The sequence below is a fragment of the Capricornis sumatraensis genome, chromosome 20 (genome assembly GCF_032405125.1).
Source record: "Capricornis sumatraensis isolate serow.1 chromosome 20, serow.2, whole genome shotgun sequence".
Taxonomy (NCBI): Eukaryota; Metazoa; Chordata; class Mammalia; order Artiodactyla; family Bovidae; genus Capricornis; species Capricornis sumatraensis.
The window spans coordinates 67,507,625-67,518,722 of NC_091088.1; the positions used below are offsets into that span (position 1 = coordinate 67,507,625).

The 11,098-nt window shown below is 62.5% G+C and overlaps 2 protein-coding genes across 2 annotated transcripts; both read left to right on the top strand.

The window, feature by feature from the left end:
* Positions 1 to 335: 335 nt before the first annotated feature.
* On the top strand, positions 336 to 3,404 carry IL11 (interleukin 11). The gene is made up of 5 exons (XM_068993403.1): positions 336 to 407; positions 1,555 to 1,727; positions 1,895 to 1,981; positions 2,088 to 2,249; positions 3,234 to 3,404. Exons 1-5 carry the CDS (start codon positions 401 to 403, stop codon positions 3,402 to 3,404), a joined length of 600 nt encoding a protein of 199 aa, XP_068849504.1. The 5' UTR covers positions 336 to 400.
* Positions 3,405 to 5,339: 1,935 nt separating this feature from the next.
* Positions 5,340 to 9,061, top strand: GARIN5B (golgi associated RAB2 interactor family member 5B). The gene is made up of 9 exons (XM_068993175.1): positions 5,340 to 5,489; positions 5,683 to 5,837; positions 5,944 to 6,202; positions 6,397 to 6,421; positions 6,605 to 6,666; positions 6,785 to 6,888; positions 7,010 to 7,035; positions 7,138 to 7,322; positions 7,406 to 9,061. The coding sequence occupies exons 1-9, from the start codon at positions 5,340 to 5,342 to the stop codon at positions 9,059 to 9,061; spliced, it is 2,622 nt and encodes an 873-aa protein (XP_068849276.1).
* The last annotated feature ends 2,037 nt before the right edge of the window (positions 9,062 to 11,098 follow it).

Genomic DNA, 11,098 nt, shown 5'->3' on the forward strand with positions numbered 1-11,098 from the left:
ATGACCTCACCAGCCCCTCTCCGACCACCCCCCCCTTTCCCTTTTCAAGTTTTCCAACTTTTCCTTCCGTGCCCTCCTCCGAGAGCGGCGGCGGCGTGAGCCCTGCGAGGCAGCCGGCTCCGTCTGAATGGAAAAGGCAGGCAGGGAGGGTGAGTCAGGATGTGTCAGGCTGCCCTCCCCTGCCGCCTGCCCCCCGCCCGCCTGCCTCGGCCCCCTATATAACCCCCCAGGCGTGCACACTCCCTCACTGCCGCGGCCCTCTCTGCTCACACGCACATGCCTCCCCTCCCCAGGCCGAGGCCCAGCTGACCCCCAGGGCTCCCACGGCAGCGGACAGGGAAGGGTTAAAGGCCCCCAGCCCCCTGCCCCCTGCCCTGGGGAATCCCTGCCCTGTGGGGACATGAACAGTAAGTTGGTTCAAGTTCCTGGAGCGGGGAGTTGGGGGGGGTGGACGGGGAGGGAGGGACCGTCGCTGGAAGGGTGGGGAGCAGACAGAGCGTCGGAGGAGCGCGAGGCAGCGATGGGGAGGCGGAGACGCAGCGAGTAGGACCTTCGGGGAGCGCAGGGGGCCTAGGCAAGGGACGGGCAGCGGGAGGGGTGCAAGGCCGGGTCAGGGACGCGGAGACCCAGACGGGGCAGCGCCAGGCGAAGAGACAGAGATGGGAGGCCCACGGACAGGCAGACAAACGCCAGGGGCTGAGCCCGAAGGGCCCGGGACCCCCGGGGCGTCAGGGGGCCCCAGACACCCGGGGACCCCAACCGACAGGCTCCAGGAGAGAAACTGAGGCAGAGGGCCCCAGGAGGTCAGAGCGGACCCCTCACCTCCCACCGCGCCCAGCCAAGGGGAGGAGAGAGGAAGACGCAGGGGCGCGGACAGAAACAGCAGAGCCAGACGAACGCGGACAGACCGACGGACCGCGGGCAGGGAGGGCCCGGGGGGCGGGCCGGGGGCGTGCCGCTGGAGCGGGGCGGGCCGGGGGGCGCTGATTGGCCGGCAGGCGGGGTGGGCGGAGCGGGGGGGATGGGCGGCGGCGGCCCGGGGCCCCAGCGCACCTCGCCGCCGGCGCCCTCTCCGCCCGCCGCGTGCGCGCTCGGCGCGCCGGCCTCCCCGCCGCCCGCCGCCCAGGTGCGCGGCGGGGCATCGCCGACTCTGCGGCTCGCTGGGGCCGGCCCCCGCGGGGGCTCCTCCGGCGGCTCCGTCTCCCCCGGGTCTCTTTCCCCTGCTCTCGGTCCGGCTCGGGCTCCCGAGCCCCGGGAGGGGGGCAGGTCCTGGCCTGTGCGTCTCCCCCGACCGTGCCCCGCCCCGGGGCCCGGATTCCGGCGTCCGGGGGCGGACGGGAGACGCCCGGCCCGTCTACCCGCCCCGGGGCCGCGTCTGCTCCGACGGGCGGGGCAGCCCGAGCCGGGGAGGGAGAGGGAAACCCGCCCAGGTCCTTCGCCGAGCCCTCGGCGCTCCGCCCGGGGACCCAGGACCCGCACCCCAGCCCCTCCTCCCTCAGACCCCCGGTCGGGGCTGCGCCGCTGCCCTCTCCCCCCACCTTTCCACCTACCCAGGTGTTTGCTGCCTGGTCCTGGCCGCCTTGAGCCTGTGGCCCGATAGAGCTGCTGCCCCGGGGCCACCGCCCGCCCCGCCGCGGGCCTCCCCGGACCCTCGCGCTGAGCTGGACAGCGCTGTCCTCCTGACCCGCTCCCTCCTGGCGGACACTCGGCAGCTGGCCGCACAGCTGGTAGGACAGCCTGCAGGGGACGGGCAGGGGCCAGGACCGAGACCAGAGGGCTTCTGGGCTACCGGGGTGGCCGAGTCGGGGGAAAGGGGGTCAGGAGCGTGTGATGGGGGAGGAAGGACCCCCTGGGGCTGGCCTGGGTCCCTCTCACGGTCTCTTTTCCCCCCAAGAGAGACAAATTCCCAGCTGACGGAGACCACAGCCTGGATTCGCTCCCCACCTTGGCCATGAGTGCGGGGGCGCTGGGAGCGCTGCAGGTAAGGGCGGGGGTGGGCCAGTGGAGCGGGTGCAGGGGGTTGAGGGCCGGTGTGGGCGCTTGCCAGGCGCTCCTTGACGCCCCCACCTCCCCCGCCGGGCCCCCAGCTCCCAGGAGTATTGACACGGCTGCGGGCAGACCTGTTCTCCTACCTGAGGCATGTGCAGTGGCTGCGACGCTCAGGAGGCCCTTCCCTGCGGACCCTGGAGCCCGAGCTGGGCACCCTGCAGGCCCGGCTGGACCGGCTGCTGCGCCGGCTGCAGCTCCTGGTACGATGACCTGGCCCTGAGCCCCTGGACTGCAGGCCCACTCTGAGACCCTCTCCCCATGTCCCTGAGCCCCCGGACTCCGAAGTCCTGCCTGGAAACTCAACTGTCACCTGGAGACTCGGACCCCATGATCTTGTTACTCTGAGTCTCCCACCCTGAAGTCCTAAGATTTGAGAGTCCAAACCCTCATCCCAAGACCTGGAGACATTGGCCCCAAGACAGGAAGATTCCAGACCCCAAGCCCAGGAAATTCTGAACCTCCAGACCCTGAGACTCCCCCCCTCCCCACACACACACCCTGGCCCTAAGATTCTGACAGCTTAAGACCTCAGACCCTATAAGGATGAGCTCTGACTCAAAACCAGCCTGGAGACCCTTGCTCTGCAAGGATCTAGATCCTGACCCCAAGAACCCCAAGGACCTAGATCCTGAAGTCTCCAATGAGAAGACCCCAGACCTTGAGCCCTGAGTCCCCAAGAGCTCAGACCTAGGTTGTGACCCCTTAAGACCCCAAGACCCTGACTTTCTAAACCCCAGACCCAAGACCCTGAGGTGGTAAGCCTTCAATCCTCAGTTCCTGGACATCAGCCCAAAGGCCCTGGAACTCAGACTCCGATTCTCAGCTCTGAGACCCCAGCCTGGAGGCCCCAGCCCTCACCCATGAGTATCTGAGCCTGATCCCAGAGATCCCACATCTAAGACCTTAGCCCCAGGATCCCAGCCCTGAACTTACAGACCCACCCCAGCCCCCTGAACTTGACTCTGGAACCCCATCCTCAAACTTCTGAACTCAGCATCCTGCAGGACTCTCCCCCGACACCCCAGCTTCCAGCCCCGAGACGCTGTAGAAATAGGCCCCTGGTCCTCCTCCAATCCTGGTTCAGCACAGGCCTCAAACAACCCTCCCCCCCCCCCCCCCCGCCCTTACTCAGACACCCTACTGCACCCCTGGCCTGACGCTAACCCTCTGTCCTCTCCTGACAGATGTCCCGCCTGGCCCTGCCCCAGGCGCCCCCAGACCCTCCGGCACCCCCCCTTGCGCCCCCGGCCTCGGCCTGGGGGGGCATCCGGGCAGCCCACGCCATCCTAGGGGGGCTGCAGCTGACGCTCGACTGGGCCGTGCGGGGCCTGCTGCTGCTGAAAACTCGGCTGTGACCCTCCGCCCAGAGCCACCGGCGCCGTTCAAAGCCAGATCTTATTTATTTATTTATTTCGGGATGGAGTTTGGTGGTCAGAGGATCCCCCCCTCCCCCGACTCCATTCTCTCCTAGTTAGAGACGATCCCTCCAGGATCCGTCCCCCGGAGACCTGGGCAGAGGGGCATCTGTGCCTTATTTATACTTATTTATTTAACAGGGGTGGTGGGAGGCAGGTGCACTCCAGGGTCCCTGAGGAGGAAGGAACTTGGCTCCCAGATTCGTGGGTCTCTAAGAAGTCTGGCCACAGGGTCTCCCTGACCCCCACCCCTCTGGGCCTGGGCAGGAGCATATTATTATTTATTAAACTATTAACTTTTTGTGTTGGGGCGGGCAGGGAGGGGGAAAGGAGGCCTGGGTTTTTGTACAAAAATGTGAGAAACCTTTGTGAGATGGAGAAGGGGGAATTAAATTCGTCATACACATCCACTTAGAGGTGATTTCTCTGGGGGCTGGGGGCTCGATGCTGGGGTCCCTGGGGGGGGGACCATCTACTCTGTGGGTCACCCCCAGAGACCATGAGTTCTTAGTGCTGCTGAGCCTCACCTGGTGGCCAGCACTTCATAGGCACTCAATAAATATTTAATGGAAGATTCCAGAAGTTTACTAGTACAGGGCAAAGTTGCAAGTTCAAGGCTGTCCTTTATGGCAGTGTTTACAACAGCCAATTGAAAACAGCCTAGATGCCCAATAGTAGGGGATGGTTATATAAATTATAGTGCCTATCTATGTGACAGAACATGCCAGCCGCGAAGAGAGATGTTAGCAGAGCCTGCCTTTGGCATAGGAGGAGCGGGCTACAAGCCACTGTGTGATTCCCATTGTGTGTGGGTTTACGCACACACAGAGCTAGATAGAGATAGATATATGGATTATTTTAAAACCCTAGAAGGAAATACACCAAAATGTTGGCAATGGCCAGCTCAGGTAGAAGGTGGGGGTGGAGTTGCTGGTGACTTTCATTATTTGTGCTTCTCTGTATTTTCCAGAACTTTTACAATGACCACGTATTTTGCATGACACATTAAAAAAAACAATAAACACTATATTTAGAATGACAGAGTAGCAGCACCCACCCTCCCCAGAAGACCTCAGAAAGGGACAAGAATGAGCATTCATGGCAGGCCTGCTGTGGGCCAGGCCCTAAGTGTGGGCTTTCCCTTACCAGATTGCCTGCACTCCCTGGGACCCACCCCCCTCATTTTACAGAGGAGGGAACAAGCTCCTGGGGAATCCTGTCGTTTAAGGCCGCACAGCTAGGGAGAGTCAGTTTGACTCTGCCCAGTCTGGCTCAATCCAAACCTGATGTCCGAACGTACAGCACTGGGCCAGTGCAAGTTCGTTGTAACCACATACGGCAACCATTACCACAGACACAAGTTAGACACAGGGAAACTGAGGCCCCTGGCAGCATGGAGAAGGGTCATTGGCAAGTGGGGACTGTAACTGAAGCCTCCCCCTCTTTAACAGTCAGAAACCCTTGGATTTAATTATCCATTTATAGCCTCCCAGAGGGACCCTCCCAGGGCCCTGGGTTGTCTAGTTTGGGTCTGCAGGGGGTATTCTGATTCACCCACCCCAGCCTTTGGGACTCCGGGGCAGGGTCCCAGGAGGAGGAAAAGGGAGCCCACTGTCCCTAAGGAGTTCCCGGGAAGCACCGCACCTGTGGTCCATGAGGTCACAAAGCCCCTCCGAGGAAGGCTCCTCCCCCAGGCGGGCGCGGACCACCCCTGCAGGGCCATGCCCGAGCCCTGGGGAAGCTCCACCCGCTGGAGCCGCTGAAGTCCGAGGGGCTGGGCCCAGTGGGCTGGGGCAGGGGCCGGGGCAGCCAGGCGCCGGGGTGCCGGGTCCCTGCCTCCGCGCCCCCGGGTGACCCGTCCTTTCTGCAGCCTCCATGAACCGGCTCCGGAGCAGGAGGCGTCCGGAGCCACTCCGGGGCCCCCCGCAGTGGGTCCCCACTCTGGGCGAGCTGCAGAAGACCCTCCAGCAGGGGGAGCACTTGCCCCTCCGCCCGCTGCCCATGTTCGAGAGTAACTTCATCCAGGTCCCCGGCTCTCTGCGCCCCGCGGGCAGGCGGAAGAGGGGCAAGAGGGGCGGGAGCTCCCCGGTTCGGGCTGGCGGATTCGGCGGGCAAGAGGCAGCTGGGAGGCGTGATGGGGGTGGGAGGCTCGCTGTGGGGGAGCCAGGGGAGAGTAGAGACCCGAGTGGTCCCAGCCCCTCTGCCTGGACCCCCCCAGGTGACCAATCGAGGGGCCCCGGTGTACGTGCACCACAGGACCAACCGAGTGACGATGGGCGTGGCCGCCTCCCTGCCAGGCTTGGTGCTGCCGGACATGCTGCTGATGGCCCAGCCCCCCGAGGACAGGGAGTGCTCCAACCTCGTCCTCACCAGGTGCCTCCACCCGCGCCCGCGTGCCCCGCGCCGGGGGGCGCGCTCTATCGCCGCCGGCCCCCGAGCGCCCGGCGCGCGCGCTACCGCCGCCGTGTCCCCCTCCCAGGATGATCCCGCTGGACCTGGCCCACCTCTACGTCCACGACCTGTCCGCCTGGCGCCTGAAGCTGCGCCTGGTCACAGGCCGCTACTACTACCTGGAGCTGGACGCCCCCGACGGCGAGGTCGGCTTCCTGTTCGACCGCTGGATACGCCTGATCAGCCAGCTCCAGCAGCCCGCCACTTCCTGGGCCCCTAGGACCCTGCACACGCCCCCCACGGGCCTCTCCCACCTAGGGCCTCCTGCCTCCACCTGGCGCCTCCAGGTGCGGCCCTGACCCCCACAGACCCCTGGGGGCAGCTTTGGTTCTGGATTCCAGAGGGAGTCAGGACCAAACGCCATGAAAGTATAGGAGCCCTGGGAAGGGGGCTGGGAGTCTGGACCCCCAGGTCTGAGGGAGGAGAGATATGGACACCAGGAGGAGACCCCCTTCCTGACTGCCCCCCTCCCCTTCCACAGGTCCCGTCCCACCACAGACATTCAGGTGAGCTGGCTGGGGTGTCCACTAGGCCCATCCCCCAGTCTCAGCTCCTCTGCCATGCGTGGACGGAGCCCCAGCAGTCCCTCTCTTCCCCTGTCCCCTGGCTGAGCCCCGCCGTGAGTCTCCTCGGGGCCTCCGCCCACCATCCCTGGGTCCTTGACCTGACGGGTCCCTGTCTCTTTCCAGTCACGACTGCCGAGCCCACCTTTCCTTACAAGATTCTGACAGCTCAGAGACAGAAGGCCAAGGTGAGTGGGCCGCTGGGCCTGGGGAGGCGGGGGTCGGGGAGAGCAGGGTGGGGCATGAGGGGTTGAGGGGCTGTACCTCCTGACCACCACCCGCCCCCCACTACATACACACCACCAGCCCCTCAAGCGCAAATTCAAGTCTCAGGCCGTGGGCGACTCTCTGCCTCTCCTGTGGTCCCAGCTGGAGCACGTGGACGCCAGGAAGAAATCCACGGAAAAGAAGTAGGCGTGGGGCCTCACCGCCCAGCAGGGCAAGGGGGCCGGGGGTGGGTCACGGTGCAGAAGCTGCCAGACTCACATCGAATTTCCCCTGCAGGCCCCAACCCGATCTCCCCTCTGGCAGACCGAAGACTGAAATCCAAGTTTCTGGTGAGCACACACCCTCCTCCATGAATGGACCCCCGAAATTCTGACCTTTCTGCGGAGGGCTTAGACTGTTTTCTCCCTGCATCCCCTCCCCCCACCCCCCAGAGAAGCCCAGCATCACCATTCGGACCATCTTCAGCATCATTTCCAACACAACAGACCACGTGGAGCCTTCTCCCAAGGCAGATGTGTATCCAGGGCTGGGGCGATGCTTGAGACAGCGCAGGAGGGGCAGGGGGCCTGGACCTCAGGGTCTGAGGGAGGAGGGGCCGGGGGGCCTGGACCCCCGGGTCTGAGGGCGGAGGGGCCGCGGCCGGCGTCTGGGTGTCTCCAGCAGCCTGACCACCGCTCCCGTTGCGTCCCCCACCCACAGGGTTGCTCTGACTCTGTGGGCGGCACGTGCCTGGCAGGCTTACTGGAGACCCCTTTACACTGTATCTCGGAGCACAGCCCTGAAACGCCCCTTCTGGGCACAAGTGACCACCTGGATATGTGCGCGTGGCAGCAGCACATGGACAACCTGATGGACCCTGAGACCGGCACCATGTCCAGCTGCTCCATCTGCCCGGCCGCCTACACTCCCAACTTCCCCAGTTTCAACGAGAAGGCCAGGCCTCTGCCACCCACCTGGAAGCCCCTAGCTGTGCCCACTGCCCCTCATAAGGCTCCATTCATCCTTGACCAGTCCAAGAGGGTCTCAGCCATGCCTGCTCCACTGCAGATGTCCACTGCACCCGGCCCCTCCCAGAAGGCCACAGCTTATTCTCCTGCTCCCAAAAAGGCCCCATTTCAGAAGCCCCCTCATGTACCAACCATTCCCCAAAAGGCCTCAGCTGTGCCTGGCCCATCTCAGAAACCCCGTCATGCACCAGCCATCCCCCAGAAGGCCCCAGTCATGGTTGCGCCATCTCAGAGGGCCCCAGGAACACTTGGTGTTTCCCCAAAGGCTGTTTCCCACCCTGCTCCCAACAGGAAATCTGTGTTCCTACCTGCCCCTTCCCAGAAGGGTCTGACCTCACCCACCCAACACCGCATGACACTGGGCCCTGACAGCGTCAGCGTGGTGCCCTCCAGAAGCCACGGAGGGGATATGCTTGCGAAGAGGAAGCCTGAAGAGAAGCCAGAGCCGGTGAAGTTAATGGGCACCAAGGAGAAGAACGTGGTAGACACGAGAACTCAGAAAACAACCGTGGAGGTGCCTTTCACCACCACCGAGAAGAAGTCAGAGGAAGTCCTGATCCGCAGGGCCCAGGAGATCGCCATGAACGGCTTGAAGGGCAAGGGCAAACTGGAGGACAGGGTCCGTACGATGAAGGAGGAGGTTGCTCTGGACATGCCAGGCTTCAAATCCAAGGAGGTGGGGCAGCAGAAGAAGTGGGTCAAGACCAAGAAACTGGCCATCCAAGAAGCCCCCCAGGAGCAGACCAGGCCCTTCTCCGTGGAAGGGCTCACGCTTGCCAAGCTGATGATCATCGCCGGCTCCAAGGACCCCACCTTGAGGTCAGGTCTGGTCGACCTGCCCTCCTGGCTCTCAACTTCGCAGGGGTGTGACTTGTCCACGATGGGCAGAGTACTCCTCAGCCCCACCCATTTGTCCATGCTGGAGGAGACGCTGGTGGGGGTCAGGGAGCAGCCACGGTTGGGGGTCAGGGTGGAGGAGATGCCCCAGGACTCAAAGGGACCTTCCAACGTGTCCTCTCGCCCCAGGCGTGGGGCCAGCAGCCCCAAGATGAATGTTGCCTCTCAGACTCCCATCCCTCTGCCCTCCACGAGATGGGAGGACATACCCGAGTCGCCCACCTCGCTGACCCCCATCTCAAAGATGGAGGCCAGGGTCTCCCAGCAGCCCAGGAGAGTGTCTCAAGAGCCTGAGAGGGGGCCAGACCAGGGCCCTGTGGCCACAGTGGGGTCGAACCTGGAGATCCTCCTGCCCACCCTCTTGGAAATCGAGAGTATGGAGGATGAGGCCTCCAAGGTGGAGAAGATAAAGGACGAGCTGGGCGCCTTTGCTCCGTCACCCAGGTATTAGGCGGTGGTCATGATCCTCTCTGCCTGGTGTCCACAAGGAGGCAGGGGGCTCACTCCCTCTTTCCTAACTTCCCTCTGGGCTCTCAGCATAGAGTGAGCGTCGACCAGGCACCAGGCATCATTCTATGCACTAGGGATGTGGCACTGAGCAATTTGGGGAGGGGGTTGTTCCTGGCATCTTTGGGGTGGAGCCCAGGGATGCCCCTCAACGTCCCACAGTGTAAGGGATGGTACCCCACAAGATCGCAGTAGTGCTGAGGTTGGCAACTCTGACAACAGAATCCATATCAACTGTATTGTACGGTAGAAGGCGGGAGGGCTCTGGGCACATCGCAGGGTAGGGAGAGTTAGGTGTGGGGGTAGGCAGGTTCCGGGACCGGGTTGAGCTGGTCCAGGAGGGCCTCAGTGATCTGGTGTCATCTGTGTGAAGATCTCAGGGAGGGAGGTGAGGAAGCTGTGCGGACATCTGGGGAAATCCGTTCCCTTCAGAAAGAACAGCTGCGGTAAAGTCCCTGAGGCAGGAGAGCACGTGATGTGCTGGGCTGACACGGAGCTCCGGGACGGCCCGGAGTGGGAATCGCGGTTACGCAGGGCCTTGCAGGCCACCTGAAGTGGTGTGGGTTCGCTGCTGAGTGGCCCTGGAGGGTTTTGAGCAGGATGGCTGGAACTTACGTATATTAGAAAGGATGCTCTCTGGCTGAAGGGTGGAGAGGTGGAGGGGGACGGGGGGGGGGGACACCGGGAGAGGAGTGGGCCAGGCTGTTCCCATGGTGACTGAGGCACAAGGTGATGGTGGCTTGGACCAGAGGGGCAGGGACAGGAGTATGGAGGAGTGGGGCTCTGCAGATGCTCTGATGGTTGAGCCCATGGGCCAGCTCGTGCATGTTTGATACGGCACCGAGGGTGACCTTGAGGTTTGGGACCCAGAAGGTGTGGCAGCGGAGGCTGTGGGTGTGGCAGGTGTCAGGGAGAAGACTGGGAATTCCGTCCTGGACATCTCACCTCTGAGATGTCAGGTAAGGAGGTGGGGTAAGCTGCTGGACACAAGTCTAGAATGATGTGGAGACTCACCCGCACGTGGACAGCTTCTGCAAGCTATAAGCCTGGGAGGTCACCAGGGAGTGAGGGCAGGCGGAGACAGGGTCCACGGTGTTTAGGGAAAGGGGAAACACGGTCAGAGAGGGTGAGCATGGAAAAGCGTCCTGAACCCACCAAGTGAAGAAAATGACCAGGAACATCATGGGAGTAGCCGTGTCGAATGCTGCAAGCAGGTGAAGGAAGACGGGGGGTCGGGGGGCAGACAGAACCTCTGGATTTAACAGCAAGGAGGGGAAGAGGGAGGACCTGAATGGGGCAGGCTCAGGCGAGCACGGGGCAGGATCAGTGAGCTGCAACTCCTGAAAACGTGGCTGAGTGAAAGGAGCCAGACACAAAAGGCCACGTCGTGTACGATGTGGTTTGCATGAAACGTCCAGATGAGGCAAATCCCAAGAGACAGGAAACAGATTGGTGGCTGCCTGCCGGGAGCTGCAAGGGATGGGAGGGGTGGGGAGCAACTGCCTCAAGGATGCGAGGTTTCCTTCTGGGGTGATGAAAACGTCCTGGAAACTATGTGTTTGCACAACATTATGAGTGCAATTTAATGCCACTAAGTTGCACACTTTCAAATCATTACAATGGTCATTTTTGCAGGTTGTGTATTTCCCCAGTCGTTACACACACACATACACACACACACACACACGTAAAGGGGAATGGGAGAGGAGGGGTTCACCAGCTCTTTTCAAGAAATTCGCTGGAAGGGAAGGAGGAACCTGAAGAGGAAGCTGGTTCGGGATGTGGGACATGAGAGGACTTCTTGAGAAAAAGGAGATGTTTGTTAGTGTATTTGGATGCTGGGGTGAAGGATCCAGAGTCAGGCTTGATATGGAGGAGGCAGGAGGGAGGGAAACCTAGGAGGGACCTTGGAGGAAACATGGGTTCCAGGTCAGGCTTACCAGGCCCAGGAGCAGGAACGCCCCCCATCGGCACTCACTAC

What these genes read in the sequence shown, in the direction of transcription:
- GARIN5B (XM_068993175.1), top strand. Translation starts at nt 5,340, where the DNA reads ATGAACCGGCTCCGGAGCAGGAGGCGTCCGGAGCCACTCCGGGGCCCC. An exon ending in TCCAACCTCGTCCTCACCAG is followed by an intron (nt 5,838 to 5,943) that starts GTGCCTCCACCC and finishes TCCCCCTCCCAG; the next exon opens with GATGATCCCGCTGGACCTGG. An exon ending in GTCCCACCACAGACATTCAG is followed by an intron (nt 6,422 to 6,604) that starts GTGAGCTGGCTG and finishes GTCTCTTTCCAG; the next exon opens with TCACGACTGCCGAGCCCACC.
- IL11 (XM_068993403.1), top strand. An exon ending in GGCAGCTGGCCGCACAGCTG is followed by an intron (nt 1,728 to 1,894) that starts GTAGGACAGCCT and finishes TTTCCCCCCAAG; the next exon opens with AGAGACAAATTCCCAGCTGA. An exon ending in GGGCGCTGGGAGCGCTGCAG is followed by an intron (nt 1,982 to 2,087) that starts GTAAGGGCGGGG and finishes CCGGGCCCCCAG; the next exon opens with CTCCCAGGAGTATTGACACG.